A 16345-nucleotide genomic window follows, 5' to 3' on the forward strand; every position below is an offset into this window, starting at 1 on the left:
GTTATATGAGCTCAAGTGCGGGAATAGGGAACTTCTATAAACCAAACATCAGACTGAAATGTCATCAAAGTTTAGTCACGCTTGTCACAGGTTGCGTATTTGCTGACTTGAATTGTACCAACACACCTTCCCGTACCCCGTGTAACAGCTCATTGTCAGGAGCTGAAGCATGGAGCTTTGCCAAAATTGCTTTTGATGGCAATTTCTCCTTTTTGATGGCGAACGCAGAGCTGAGGAACAGCCTCCGTGATGTTGGTGGGTTTTGCTCAGAAAAGGCTGCTCTACTCTCTGGTGAAATGGGGAAAGAAACACCTATTCCATGGAAAAATTCAGGGTTTCCTGCGCACTGCACTCTCATAGAGCTTTATCTGCGACTGGTCTTGGCACTCTGAAGTAGTCAGTAACCCCTCACATAATTTTTTGTGATGACTGAAACAGCCGCTGGTAATCCCCAGGTTATTGGCATCCATAAAAAATGTCCTACACATCAACTTCAGTCATGCTTCTTCAGTGCTCTGTGGATTAAAAATAGCTACAGTCAAATGAGTACCAGCTACACACACACATATATAGACATCTACATACATACACGTCTTCAGTTTCACAGATGACACATATAGTACATTTAAAAATGTGAACAACTAAAGAACATTATAGGATGACATGCACTGCAATGCTCTTTAAAATATGAATGAGAACTTTCAAAAAGCAGCACTGTTTAAAAATACTCTGAACAGCACTTTATGAAGAATGGAAAATACATTGCTTTCCCCGGTAGAGTCCAAGTAATTAGATATGCTACTAGCTCATCCTAGCTTACACTGAAACATCTTTTTGATCCAAATCTTTGTGAAACAGCAGTACTGATGTTTTTGTGAACTGACACAGAATTGCAGGCATGAATTTTTTTTCCTTTCCTGGAACAAAAACCTATCTGAATGCTGGGTAAACAGACCTTTTTCTCTTGAGGATTGACTATTGCTACACAGAGGTAAAAGTCAAGTACATTCTTGCGGTAAGCTCTCTGACTCATCCAGTCTGATAGCATCACCTCATTGTTGTTTTTTTTTCCTTCCCCCTTGAATGAGTTGTTTCCCATCCACCTGGAGGTTTAACTCTGGAACTGGTCCTGCAGCACCATCTTTGGCTTTTCGGATGAAAGTCTCTGATATTTGCAGTGGATGCGAGGGTGGGTTTTGCTTGCACACCTGGATGAAGGCATGGAAGATGAAGGAAGCAGAAGAGCTCCTAAATCAGACACAGAATACTTCTAGGAACCAGCAGAGGCCAGACGAGTCTCTCTCACGTGCAGCATTTCACACAAACTCAAAATAAAAATTGAGTGGTTCAGATTATTCTGGACCCAAAGACTATTCTCAGCTGGAGCTGTAGTTTTCAGTCTTTTACCTTTCTAAGCAACCAACGCGGGCTCACAGAAAGACTTGTCTTGGGAGAGGGCTCTGGAGGTCAGCCAGTCCAGTCTAATGCCCAGGGCTGGACTAATGGCAGACTTACTCCATGCTTAACCATTTTCAGTGAGAGGTTTTCCCCCATACGTCTAAGTGGGACACCCCTGCTGAAGCTTATGACAGCAGCTTTTTGTGTTTTGATTGGGACACTTCAGAGAAAACTTTGTCTTTTCTGCAAATGTCTATATAGTCGCCAAATGCAATTGGATCCCCTCCCCAGCCATTGCCCCTGCCAGCTCCCTCAGCATCTTCTGGTGTGTCATGTGCAGCAGGGAAACCCTTCAACAGCCCAGTGGGGAGTGGGAGAATGAATAACTGCACACGCACAATAAAAAAAAAAAAAAAGGAAAACCCCAGAGTTGGGCAGGAGGGACTTTTTGGGGTTTTTTTCCCCGCCCTTCAGGGAAGAGATATTGCACCATATTGGTTCTTACAGAGCAGTTTCTCAGGAAGCAAGGCTGACTTTCACCATGCAGTGCATGCCTTCCCTGCTTCCTGCCCACAGGTGCTAACGGTTATAAGGGCTTGGGTCAACATTTTAAAGATTACAACTAGAAATACCCAACGCCATAGCTACACCTCAACAGTGAGACATTTGAACATATTAAAGATGAAGATCCGCTGAGGGATTGCTTTGTAACAAGTCATTATTTGCACATATAATATTTATTTAACAATGTGCAAGACAATGAATTGCACCAGAAAGTTAGTAACCAACGCTAACATTCATTAGGAACTGTAGGTAATAACAAACCCTAAAATAACTCAAAGCCTTTTAAATTACAAGTTTCTTTAAAATTGTCAGTTTTTCTAATTTGCAAAGCCATATGATTTTTTTTCCGATCTCTAAGGAGTGCTGTATCTTGTTTAAGCCCACTGAGAAAAGACCTGCTTTTTTTTAAGTTGGGGGTACCTTCCCAAATCATATAAAGACAAAACCCCACCAGTTTAGAGACATGTGGAATTAATATTCCATAGTTTGTTCATTTTGCTTGGGTAATCTCAATAGTAAAGATGCCAAGTGATCACTGATTCAGCAGAAACCAGAGATAAGCCCGGATAGGTACAAGACAAACATTGCTCGTGCTTTCTTCATCCACCTACTAGAGTAAATAAACGAAGGCTGAAAGCCTGGTAGTGCCAATGCTCTCTCTATCACACCACCAGCAGTAACGCCTGAACTATTACCAGTGTGGGTAGGAGATGATCCACACGTGCATTTTTTTGTAGGTGGCGGTGGCTGGAAGTCTCTGTGCCAGATCACTGAAACCCCATCCAGACCGCAGATGGCATCGGGCTGACCCTCCAGGCAGCAGGAGAAGGCCGAAAGTTTGGCAGGCGCTCCTTGGGGAAAGAGAGAGAAGGAACTGGGATGGCCGACCTCCACATCTGTAATCAGGGTTTGAAGAAAGAGCAAATGATTCTGCTAGCTACTTGGGCCAATAGAACTTTGAAATAGGCAAGTTTGATGGGTTTCCCGGACCAAGGGAAAAAAATTTAAAAAAACCCAAACACTTCAGAAACAAACAAACCAACCAACCCAAACAAACAACAGAAAAAGAAACTGCCTTTCACTTACCCCTTCTGCCAGTGTAGGTTTGTAAGCAGCACACTTCCCAGCCAGTGGCTTAGTTCTGTGGCTGTCTCACAAGTTCTCAGTATCATCTCTCTATCATCCAAGAAGTGTGAACTCTAGAAAAGGACTCTATTCTTACCAACAATCTCCACCACCACCACCTCCAAATTACTATTGAATTTGTAAACATACTGTACTTTTATGAGCCTTTTTTTTAATACAATGTCTCCAATCTTGTGTAGATACAGTCTCCTGGCATTCAGGAATCAGCATGCTGAGCTTTTCAGGACAGAATCCTCCATGCTCAGTGTAACTGGTTTTCACACTTCTCAGAGGTGTTAGTTTCGCGTTTACTGCAACATGACCATTTAACCAGAAAATTTAGATCACACTGTGATACTTACTTGCCAAAAAGTTTCGTTCTGTATTATTTTTCTTATAGGAAATGAAATTGGGCATCGCAAAAAAAATTGCTAGTTTTGCTGTTCACCCTGGAAGCAGTTGATAAAGTCACTCAGTAATTAACCACCTAAATCCACAGTGTTTTGTTCCAATTTCTATTCAGACTTGGGAAGGAAACAGATACTGTACCAGTGCCTGACATAAGGCCGGATTGATTCCTGGGATTAATCCACCTGGAAGCAGGGACTGAGGAGTGGCAAAGATGCTCTCTGCCTCCATCCTGGTGCCAGCATCACTCTCTTAGGCATCCACGTGAACTTTTACAACCCTTCCTCACCTGTTACAATTTATCTCACATTTAATTGTATTGCAGCAAGTTGCAATCACAGCTTTTGTTGTCACAGGTCTCAGCTCTACCAAAACTGGTAGAAGAAAGTACATAACACTACATACAGTTACCATCTGTTGTGATGGGACTCCACAAGCCCTCCACCCTTCCAATAATTAACTGAGTGTTATTAACTTAAAAAAACAAAACAACTCCCCAAAACGTAACAGGGAACAGTCATACCCAAAAAGAAAATCTGGTGTGTTAGATTTTTATTATTTTCACTCTGTATTTTCAAACTGAAAGGATTCTATATACTCTTTGTGGAAGGGTATTTTTGAAGGGGCAGAATTTGTTCAAGCAACCTTTCAGAGTCTGTGGTACCCAAGAGATGTCAGTAGTGGAATAAACCAGATCAGACATGACACTGGTGCTTACTGCTCTGCTGTACACGTTGCAAGTATTTGACAGCTGCAGGATTATCTTTGCAGAACACTGAGCAAGTTGGCTGGCAGAACCGTCTGGCTCGTCTGCTCGTTGTTTTCTGTGTGTAATGCATTTCCTCTTTTAAGCTGTGGCTGGACAGTAGAAAATAAAATTTCTTTGCCCCCACATAAGTGCAAAGTTAATTTTCAGTCTGATCAGCTATCCTGTCATTGTCCAATTATACAAATGGGCAAGTTACATCAGGGTGAGAACGGTGTTCTGATGAGATAAAAAACCCCAGAACCTCAGGAAACAAAACTGTTTTGACTATAATTCATAATGGGTTAATAAAAACACCAATCCATTACTAAAACTCACAGAATCTATGTTACAAATATAAATGTAGCAATTAATGCAGACATACCATAAATTCAAGTTTTTCCATGTGTTCTGACTCCGCTCAATCTGGAACAGGTTGCCCAGAGAAGTGGTAGATGTGGCCCCCCCCTGCCCCCGCCCCGCTGCCCGGAGACATTTCAGGCCAGGCTGGATGGGGCTCTCAGCAACCTGATCTAGTTGAAGATGTCCGTGATCATTACAGCGGTTGGGCTAGATGACCTTTGAAGATCCCTTCCAACCCCAACTGTTCTATCATTCTATGGTTCTAATCTGCACAGCCACTTGTAAGAGAGTCTGAATTCCTAAGGTATGACTGTTCTTACTGGATTCAGTCCAGAAATAGCACTAGTCATAATCTTAAGAAGTTACTTGGAAGGACTAAACATGCTGATGAGGAGTAGAAAACATTTTTAAATTGCACATTCTAGATTTGACAGACAAGTGAAACCAAAATTCTTCTAACAGTAGGCTACATTCTTTTGGGTAAATTATCATGATGCTCAAAGACAAATGGCTCATTTCCAGGATGAACATAAGAATGCACATGCTCACTATTAAGAAGTAAACACCAGGTAAATAAGACTTTTATGATCACTTAAACTTCAAATACAGTGACCAGTAAGTTTCAAGGAAGCCCAGCTTTCCTTGCTCTGTAGTAATAAATCCATTGGAATGGTGTGACCATTTAATCCTTGTCCATAGCTTTTGAATACAACATAAGGAGAGTCCCCAGGCTCAAGCAACAGAATGGGACTGACATTATCTGAGGCTGCATCAATAGCGTCAGAGGACAGAAAAGAAATTGCAAAGCCAATGGTGTAGTGAGAATCAATGTGTCACAAAGAGCTGCTGTGCATCAACCCTCATCCCTCTCCACAATCAGCTACTGGGGTGAGAGAGGGAGAGAGAGAGAGAGAAAGCAGAATACTGTAATTGGCTATGTTTAATTACATGCACACTATACGTATTTACAGTATTTACAGTATTTACAAGTAGTTTAGTTACAGATTTCACACAAGAACTAAAGTATGTTTCAGCAGTTCCATTATGGATCATTTAATTTCTGAAGTCAGAAAGACTTCCATTAAACACTAGAAAACACTTTTTAGGCATAAAAACTCCTAGAATGGGGTCATGGAGTTTTTAGACAAATGCATAGTAGGAAGTTCTGGGGAGAAGAATGAACTGTGGACCCCTCCAGTTCCCACCTAGCCCAACGATTGCATTGATTTAGAGAATATTGAAAGCATATTAATAAAAATTGGCTCCATAATTAAAGGACTGAGTTTTTAAAAAAACATTCAAAAAATATATGTGCAGGTCACTTATAAGAGGAAAGGTCCTTTGTGCTTGACTTGTTTGTTTAAGACATGCTGAAACTATTAATTTGAACAAAGTACAATGGCTTATTTACTAATACTAAACTGTTTACATGACACCACTTCAGAGTAGCTGGTGATTTCTAGCCTTGAGAAAAACAGCTCTTCTCATGCAAGTTCCCCTTCCTGCAACCTTACCTAGTGAAGGACTACATACAAATATGCATGTTTGTTCTAAGCAACTGGGACACTACAGGACATCCTGATTTCATAGATGTCAGTAGCTTCAACAAGAATGATTTTTTTTTTTTTAACTGCATTATCGATTTATGTGGAAAAAGCACAAAAGCAGAACACTCAATGCTTCTGTGGCAGCACGCAGTACTACCACAGTGCTTCATTCTTAGTTGTATGTCTGAAGACAAAAAGTTACAATGACCATGCAAAAATGAGAACTAAAGAAATATTGTCAGGTATTAGGTCGATGTGCTGTGTGTGATGTCTCTAACAGAGGATATAATGTTTTGGAGTCTTAGATTAGATTCCATTATCTTTAGCAGACAGGAAGAATGCTGAGCAGCCATGACGAGCAAAAATCAACCGAAACATCTCGTGTTATACGGGATAGCTGATATATCTGTATAAGGCATGAATACAAAATAATTTTGAACCTGTAAGTGTTAGCCACTGACAGCTCATGCCAAGTTGTCATGCGTGAATATCCAGAATTTAAGCAAACTACTTCTTCATCACAAGAATATTAATTTATTTAAACTCACTTACTAGTTAAGTGAAAATGCAGAGACAAATACTACCTGACAGCTTTCAAACCACATCTCAGGTATTTGGTATTACAGAACAGCAAAAGCAAATCTAACCAGCTGTAGCTGGGTAGGCATGTCTGTGTTCCCTGTCCCAAGAAGTCCTAACACTGCAGGCTGCTCGACTGTATTCTTGCAGAAATACCATCATGCACTTGCGCTGGTTTTAGGCTCTCTCTTAGTATCACTACTAACAACTGCAGGAAAGACGACTAGGGGAAATAGGGCTTATTGACCCAGGGAACACATTCTTGTGTCAATTTTCAGCTGGTCACAGCTAATACAAGAATCTGGTGCTTTGCGCACCCTTAAACGTATTTATTTCGCAATTATAAAATCTGCAAGCTGGCCTGAGCAATTTAAACATCTAAACTGTCCCTGTGCTATTGGCTACTTATTGGTTACACAGCGTACAGAAGACATAACCTACAAGGAGGGTGCTACTTCAGTGGCTTTTACAATTACAATTCAGAAAATTTAATTAAACAAAATACATTTAACCTTGTAATAGTAAACAGGAAGAGGTCAGTTGTACGTATATATGTATTATGCATGTTGTATGGCACAAGGCACTGCTGTGCCTGATTTTCAGCTTACAGAACAGTGTTTTTCCATGATAGGTAACCACCTGCCATGCCATTTTTTTTCTGTGTATTTCTGTGTCATTGCTGATCCATCTTAACATCTTTGTCTTTACATTTATCCTAGCACCATACTATTAACTGAACAGTCAGTTTAGTTGAAATTTCAAGTACAAGTTAATTCTGATTTCTAAAGCCTTCTTCTAACACTAAGAGTTATTTCCTGCAATGGAGATATCGACACACTAGCAGATGCTGAGCAGTAAGTTTCAAACAATGCCTTCCAGGAATGCAACCCAGAACATGCCATTATACAAGTTAATAGAGAGTCTCACTACATTTGAATGTAATGCAGAAACAAATCTAAGCCAGCTAACAGATACTGAAGTCTTTCTAGTTGGGCTTTCCATTACGCCATAACTATAAAATTTGGCTTTTCCTAAAATTATCAAAACCCTGCTAACAGATCTGTTATTTTTGTGTGAGTAGAGAAAGGAAAAATAGCTATTGTATTTCAATCTTTTGGAATGTGTATGTGCTACTGTAGGTTCATGTCTGATATCTGCAGGAACGGAAGCAGTCCAGAAATTGCTGTATAAACTAACTTTATCTCAGGAATACTCATAACACTGAGAAACGGAAGGACCGAAGTACTAGGATACTGGTTTTCCTTTAAAATCACCAGCTATAACATGCAAACATTTCTGATAATCCTACAAAAAAAAAAAAGTATTTTAAAATAAAGACAGCTTTGTATAAAAGCAACACCTTGTGTCTGTAAAACAACAACTTCTTTCTGAACTAAGCTTCATTAAGAGCTATTGTAAACTTTCCTGACAAACAGAAAATACCCACCAATTCTTGACTGCAGGGAAATAACTGGATGGCAGGCATTAGATTCAAAAGTTTTTAAATATAAAAAAATAAAATGCTGATCCTTCAGTTTTCAAAACTATAACCTCATGCTACAAAATTCAGAGGGTTGCAAGATGACAACTTACAAACCACAACTTATGACACCACCTTTCCATTGCCCTGGGATATCTTTTGAGAGCAAGGTAATTCGGTGTAGTTTCTGAATTACATAATAAAAAGAGGGGAAAATGGCACTTACTTTCAACCTGCTGGAAAACGTGTTTGGAAGAAGTATTGCTGATTTCTATTAAAAAAAAAATCATACTGTTTTAAAAATTAGGATAAAAATGTTCTGGGGAAAAGCAGCCTTTTGAATTTTGAAAACATTTTCTAAAGAATTTGTGCAATCACCTGTTAGATTTTTCTTTCTTTTCCAATGACAAAGAGCCAGCATGCTAATACAAGAATTAACCAGAATGTGACATCTCTACACAACATATCTAAGTGATCCAAATGGATGCAGCTATACACAAATAGCAGCATTTTAAAAAAGAGCTTTTTAGTCATAAGACTTATGTTACCAAGGAAAAAAATGATACAGCTGGTGTTTTTTATATCTCCATGAAGTTTGTTCTCCACAGAGTACTGTTAAAAACAAACAAACAAATTCCCTTTCAAACAGGAAATATAAGTGTTTGTGTATATCACATAAATCACTAAACTGATCATGAAACTTCCTTCCACTCTTTATGGTCTTTTCAGGTGCTACTTTCAGTCCTATTTAATCCCTCTGCATGATGTTGTTACTTTGATAGGCTCAGAACAAACACACCTTGTACATGTTCATGATATAATGAAGACTTTACATTATCTTCAGTAATACAGTTCTTCCTGAGTCCTGGTTAAACGCTTCAGCTATCCTGGTTAGTCAGTCAGCCTGTAACCTTTCACAGGCTGTTCTTCACCAACATCTACCAACATATCTAATGGCACATGAGGCTTGTCATAGCCAGAAAACTTGGGACAGCTGCTTGGAATTACTGTTTGGCATATTTCTGTGGCAGAAACATCTGCACCTGAAGAGTTACTGAATGTATCCATTTGGCCACTGTCAGATATGACATAAGTCTCCTTTACTTGGTGGTTATGTTCATCATCAGTAGGTATCTCCTCTGTGCCTTCCTGCACAAACACCTCTTCTGTTTTGGCTGGTGACTCTGGGGGAGGAACAGAAGATGCTCCTTCACGGGAACTGTCAGGACTAACAGTTTCATCTTCTGGCTCCACCTCCAGCGAGGTTACTTCACCATTCAGTGGCAACGCTGACTGGCCAGACATGAAGCTTATTACAGATGTGTATCTTGCCTCAGATCTTGAGTCGACAATGGTGTCTGTGTTCAGGTTTCTTATCACAGTGACCTTAAATGGAGAGGAAAAATAAAAATAATCACTTTTGGTTCCACACAATCTACTAATTTATCTGGTTTATCTTGTGTCAAAGTTTAGATTTTTTTTTTTAAAAAAAGATTGATGTTTATAGTACAAATTTAGTGTCATTACAAGCAATCCCAACAGAAATCAGCAAAATTAGAATCTGGCAAGGTCATTAGCCTGTGTCTATGACTTCAACTGTTTCATTAACATTTTTGTGCAAGCTCTTAAAAATGCTTTCTACGTGCACAAACATTTGCAAGGACCAAATCCACTTCATGTCACCCACTATATTTTAAGTCATTTGAAGTTTGCAATGTAGAGGAAAATAGTGAAGGACGAAAAAGCTGTAACGCTCTTCAACTAGTGGAAGAAACCTTTCACACTCTATAGCTAATGAGTGCAACTTACAAGGACTGTAATATTTTGTGTCAACTGCGATGGAAGCGAATTGTGGAAAGAGATCTTTAAAATGACATGAGAACTTTTATGCATATGCAGTCATCATAAATATGCTGAAGTCTTCCCAGTTATTTCTCCTGTGTTACCAAGCCGTCCCCCAAACTTTAATGTTTCACTTTGAAACCACTTCACATGAAGAACATAACAACTCCTTTGGTGGCCAGGCTCCAGCTTGTTTTAAATGATGATGACATGCCTTTAGGATGTTTAGATTTTTTTTAAGGAAAAAGGGTGTTTGCAAGAATACATATGAAAAACAAACGATGGTAAATTTTCAGCTGTATGATGGTATACACTAAAGCTAACAGAAAGCATAGCAAGAAAGGGATACTCAATTAATAGTTCACTTTTCCAAATTTTACTATATATATCACAGACTATCAAGTACTATACATAAGCTTATTTCTTAATAAAATGTACACAATTGCTGCTGAGATACTTGGTAAAAAATAAATTGACTGAAGATACAGGTTGAGGCAAATTTGGAAGAAAGGGACGTAGGTACAAGGAGGAAAGGGGGAAAAAAAAAAAATGTGTTTAAGAAAAGCAAAAAGAACCACCCAGTCTGTATTAGTGTAAGAACTGAGGGAGCCTTCAGAACCAGATGATAAAATCTGACCATGCTTTTCAAAAATCTTCCTTGATCAGAAAGTTGTGAGGCTGTATCTTTATACATATACCTTCAGAATCTGCTGACAGAATTTGCCTTCATCTCTCACTGCAGCCCCATACGTTTCCCCTCAGTTGCCCTGATACCTGTTGGGGCACTGTGGTTTATGCTGGATCAATGAAACTACTGTAGTTTAAAAAAAAAAACAAGAACAAAACCAAAACCAAACCAAACAAACAACAAACATCACCACAAAGCAAACAAACACTCCCTGGAGAGCAGAGAGTTTTATGAAGAGCTGTGTCAGCACCACTAAGGTGAGGTGATCTCCTTAGGAATCAAGGACTACCACTGGAAAACTAGTAAAAAGAGCATTAAGGTGGCTCCTGACACTGAGAATAAACCACACTACAAACTAACTGTTATTCAGCCATCATTCTCTCTGGATGCTCATTTTCTGTTATGCACAATCAGTCAGAATACAATATCAAGAATATTCAGAGTATGTATGGAAACCTCCCATTCATAAGCAGCAGATGCCTTAGTTGCAGAAACCAGAAAACAATTAATAATGTGTAGATGCTGAAAATGTTATGAACAGCTGGCAGAATTAACGTATCTTCTGAAAACAAGTTTATAAAGGTATATGAAAAAATATTGGATATTTCTACCATGCTGACACTGACCTTGAAGGGACCAGCATATGAAGGTTTATTTGGGGGGGAAGTAGCAAAAATCTGACTCCAATAGTTACACAATAAGCGACAGGAGAAGGCAATTCTCTGTGCAAGCTGGAATACTTGAGGAATGTGAACTAAACCAAAATGCTACAGAAACTATGGCTAAAAGCTGCATTTACAACTTCACATCTCTCCCCATACCAAAGTTAAAACCAAAACCCAAGTTATTGTTTCTGTCCTTTTGGGATTTTTACATGGCTCTAAAAATCATAGTCCTAAAATGTGTTAAGGGAATGTCTCATACTTTATGCAGGTTCTGCATTCCACAGTGCCAGCCGGCAAAGCTTATATATCTACCCCAAGGACAAAGTAAGCACCGTCTATCAAACTACATCCAAGATTTTTGTTCTCAAAAAGGAAACATGTTTTTCTCTTGGTGAGCTTTTGACCAAAGCAGGATGGTGCAGAGACACTCCTATTCCATGAAAGAAGGAAGCCATCAGAAAAAAAAAACAAAACAAAAAACCAAAAAAACCAACAACAAAAACCCAACTCTTGTGGGTTTCCTGATGCCAAAGGCTCTTTAGTAGTCACTGAGTCATGATTACAAGACAATTTAGCAATTCATGCAGTTATTTCCAGCTTCTAAGAGAAGAATCACAGCTTACTACACTAACTGGAATGCCATTCAAAGCGTGTCAGGTTACAAGGGTAATTAAGATACGGTTGCTGTTTGAAGAAAAGCATTTACCGTAGGTAAGGTAATATTTTCTTTCATACACCTTATCTATTACTAGCAAACTGACAGTCAATGAGCTTAAGCTGGACGTCAGCAGTATTTCCTGGCATGTGCAGGTGCTCAGATATCTTCCTGTCTCCACTGAGAGCAGCTGAGCTTTCAGGTCTTTCACTGTCTAAACAGACCAGGGAGATGCACCAGTGGAAGCCAGGCTCAAGGATACGTTCAAGTAACATATCCCCACACAGTTAAGGTAATCAGTAACTTCTTTTTTCTTAACTTGCATTTCTAAGGGCTTGTCTACCTATAAATTCCGAGTAACTTTCAGGTGCACATTTTCTGGAGGCAAGTTTGAGAAGTCCATTTCCACTCTTATTAGGACCTTGACAAAATCTGCATGGCCTTTGCATGGTTCCACAACAAATTAATGCTGGCTAAATGTATAAATAGGAGACTATGTTACTGCCCTAATGAAGCAGCTTCTCTCTTGTAAGATGACAATTATTTGTGGTGAATATCAGTCAAAGTTACAGGACCAACTGCAGTTTCTCCAAATCAAAAATCTATGTTGTATAAACAAAAAGCCAGACACAAAGAAAACACTTAAGTGTTTCATGAACATCCACAAGCGTTCTACAAATATAGTGAGAGAGCACAGCCTTGTCATTCCTGTCAAGCTTAGAAAAGACATCAGTGATAGCTTTAGTATAAGCTAAAAATGAAAGTTCTGTTGTTCAATCAGTCTATCATAGAGTGTTTTCTACCCACTAAAATATTTGCTGCTATTTAGAGAGAAAAGGCACTGAAAAAAAGACAGTCAAGAGGGAGATGCCCACAGGGTATCAGTGAGTTAAGTACCAGGCTCCTTTTAAAGTGGATAAGCCCTCACCACAAATCTTACAACAAAAATGTAGCACAAGGCAAACCACACACATGACAATCTGGAATGACTGAAGATGACCGAAGACTGGAGATGGCCTCTTGAAATACTTTCTGTGAGATAAATGAAAGAAAATGAACAGCTCTGACTATAGCTGGACTGCTGAAACATCAGATCCCTGTGATCCCACAGAAGACCATAATGATGAAGTCTTGTAAAGGAATCTGTCCCATTTCACTAGATGCAAATGCCTGGTAGGATACTACCATGCATAAGGATGTTTAAAACACTTAAATGAACATTTTCTCTAAGGAAGATAATCATTCAATGCCCATACTGAAATACATTTGCACTGTGTAAGTAGGATCTACACATAACCGACATGTTATTCTTGGGAGTCACAAACTGCAGAGATAAGGTCTTGAGATCTAAATGCCACTGGATTTTTTTTCCTTTTCTTTGGGTAAATGAGACTCTCAGCAAAGGCAGCTGCTTGATCATTTTTCTTGCTTATTTTTCCTAATGTTGCACAATTCCAACTTGCTGGAAGTCACTCAAATGATGTTTTAGCATCTACTTAAAGCCACCAGGAAGGAGATCACTGGAAGGCAGCAGTCCTAACCAGGACACAGACAGAAAAACTCCCTAGATGTTTCATTTTCAGAGAAGCTCAGGTAAAGCATGATGGTCATAACGTGTATGGAAGGAAATGTCTAGTACACATTCAATGGTCAGGTTCTCAGCTCCAAGACGTCTAACAGAGATAACTTCATATCATTAAACTTATTATGAATATTAATTATTTACAAAAATTATTAATTACTTTCTTAATTTTCAGTATAAAGACAATCAATAATTATTCAGAAGTTATTAATTATTCTTTTAACTTTACCACATTATTCACATCACCTGTATTGAAAATATCCTTATGAGCTCTGCAATTTATATTTGTCACTAGAGACTTAAATGGGAATGGACAGAATCACAGAATATCCTGAGTTGGAGGGGACCCAAAAGGATCATAGAGATCGACTGCTGACTCAAGGCATCCTAGAAGTTAAACCATACATCTAAGAGCATGGTCCAAATGCTTCTTGAACATTGACAGGCTCGGGACCATGACCATATCCCTGGGGAACTTGTCTCAGCGCTTGACCACCCAGGTAATGCTCTTTATGAACAGCTGTTTTCATTTGGCTCCTTAGCAACAAGGCATGATGTGGAATGTGAATCAGATTGTGGTACACCGGAACCCAAGAATCACAAGATAACATATAGCCCAGTAAACTGAGAACATGGGCACACAAAGGAGTTTCTACAAGGTCAGCCAGAGCGTCAACTTGCAGCATGCATTGGGAAGATCACAAGCGTTAGGGAGCACACATTCTATTTGTGTGATATTCTTTTCCTGATTCTTTAGGAAGCACTACTGGGAAGCCAGAGTACCTATGGATCCATTGAACATAGCACTGTCATTTTGAATGAGCTGTCTTCTGCTAAAACAAACAGTCTTCACAAGAATTACTCTGTGTGCATAGGATGTAATGTTATGTATTCAGACAGATACTGGTGTGAAGATGAAAAAAGTCTCCAGTGTCTCACTTTTCCTACAGACCTGTGTGTTTTGGTACTGGAGTATAGTGGCAGATTCCATCAGACAGGTTTATTTCAGCCATTCACACTGTAGATGTTAAAAAATCAGGTATCTCTGAACTAGTTTCATGGCTCCATCACAGTCCATGGAAAGAAACAGGCATTTGAGAGAGACCAGACATGCACATTATTTTAGAATTAGATTAATCACCTTGTGCTGCACAAATTCATAGACTAGATTACTGTTTACTACCAAGGGACTCACCTAGCATCATTGGCTTGGAGATCTCACCTCCTAATATTCTACTACAAAGAAAGCAGGCTCCAGGAGGAGCTACCCTGCAACTATGAAGGAGGCACTTTAAAAGGGTCTTGTAGTTGAAGAGCATAGAATTGAAGATCATCACCTCTTCTCTCTAGAAGTCTTACAATACTTCCAGCATCCACTGAGAAGATACTCTTGATAGGATTACCATTTACTACTGCCTCACATGGCAGTTCTTGGAAGCTGTTTCAACTGCTGCTGATTGTTCAGTTGTTGTGACCAATGAGACACCAGGAAGGTATTATATTATAAACAGTACTTGTCAGATACTCCACTCTTGCCTGATGGGAAAGCAAGGAGTGCTGCTGCTGCTCTTTGAGGAACACCCACTCTGTTTCCTAAAGATGGCTACAGGGAGCTTTTAAGGCAGAGCAGCTACTGACCTCTCTTCCCTGTGACTGCTCAGCATGACAACAGACTTCTCTGGTTATTCTTCCCTCCTTCTACAACACTATTACTCCTCTACCTCAGCTCCCCTTACTCTGCACATCACTTTAGGGGCATCGTAGCACTTAGCAGTATTGCAATATTACCATGTAACTAAGTAATCTCACAGGTGTCCAGTGACAAGAGGAAACAGGCACAAACTGAAACGAGAGAGTGGTCAGGCATTGGAATGGCCTGCCCAGGGAGGTGGTGGACTCGCCGTCCCTGGAGGTTTTTAAACTGAGACTGGACATGGCACTTAGTGCCATGATCTAGTAAACGGACTAGAGTTGGACCAAGGGTTGGACTCGATGATCTCTGAGGTCTTTTCCAACCCAGTCGATTCTGTGATTCTGCATGGATTTTGATCTGAATGTAAGAAAACAATTTTTACTGTGAGGGTAGTTAAGCACTGGAATAGGTTGCCCAGAGAGATTGTGGAATCTCCTTTCTTGGAGGTATTCAAAACCCAACTGGACAAAGTCCTGGGTCTGGGCAACCTGCTCTCATTGACCACGCTTGAGCAAAATGGTTAGACTAGATGATCTCAAAGTTTTTTCTAACCCCAGCAATTCTGTGGTTCTGTGTCTCCACTACTAGAAGGAACACAAACCTGTCTAGGTACACATTGACTTTTTAAGAACTAAGTTCTCAAACTAGATCAACTACAGCTGCTTCAGTTAAAGAGACTGATGTCTAGCCTAAAACAAACACAAGGCTTTTGTAGAGGCTGTGAGAATATTAGACTGGTATAAATCCTAAATATGTACAAAACCATGGTGTAAAAAAAAAAAAAAAAAAAAAAGACAGGCATTAGGATGTTATTGTTATAAAAGTTACCTAGTTGGATATTAAAAATATGATCCAGATAAGAAGTCTGAACTTACCAAAGACTTTGGCAGCTTTATGTTGTTCTTCCTCAGGTTCTTGCAGACATAAATTAGACTCACAATCAAAATTAGACTCACGCCCAGAATAACACCACAGAGAATGAAGGTGTCTATTGTGCCTAAGAAATTAGAG

General features: G+C 39.4%; 1 protein-coding gene across 2 annotated transcripts in view; it reads right to left on the bottom strand.

Moving 5' to 3' along the window:
* Positions 1-4030: 4030 nt before the first annotated feature.
* Positions 4031-16345, bottom strand: part of IFNGR1 (interferon gamma receptor 1) — a 29938-nt gene continuing 17623 nt past the window's right edge. For both annotated transcript variants that reach the window (XM_065057129.1, XM_065057131.1), the window contains 2 exons: positions 16210-16331; positions 4031-9595 (listed from right to left, as the gene is read on the bottom strand). In XM_065057129.1, coding sequence (XP_064913201.1) covers positions 9101-9595; positions 16210-16331 — 617 coding nt within the window. In that variant the 3' untranslated portion in view covers positions 4031-9100. The remainder of the gene's footprint in view (positions 9596-16209; positions 16332-16345) is intronic.

Source organism: Columba livia, chromosome 3 (genome assembly GCF_036013475.1).
Source record: "Columba livia isolate bColLiv1 breed racing homer chromosome 3, bColLiv1.pat.W.v2, whole genome shotgun sequence".
In the NCBI taxonomy this organism is placed as follows: domain Eukaryota; kingdom Metazoa; phylum Chordata; class Aves; order Columbiformes; family Columbidae; genus Columba; species Columba livia.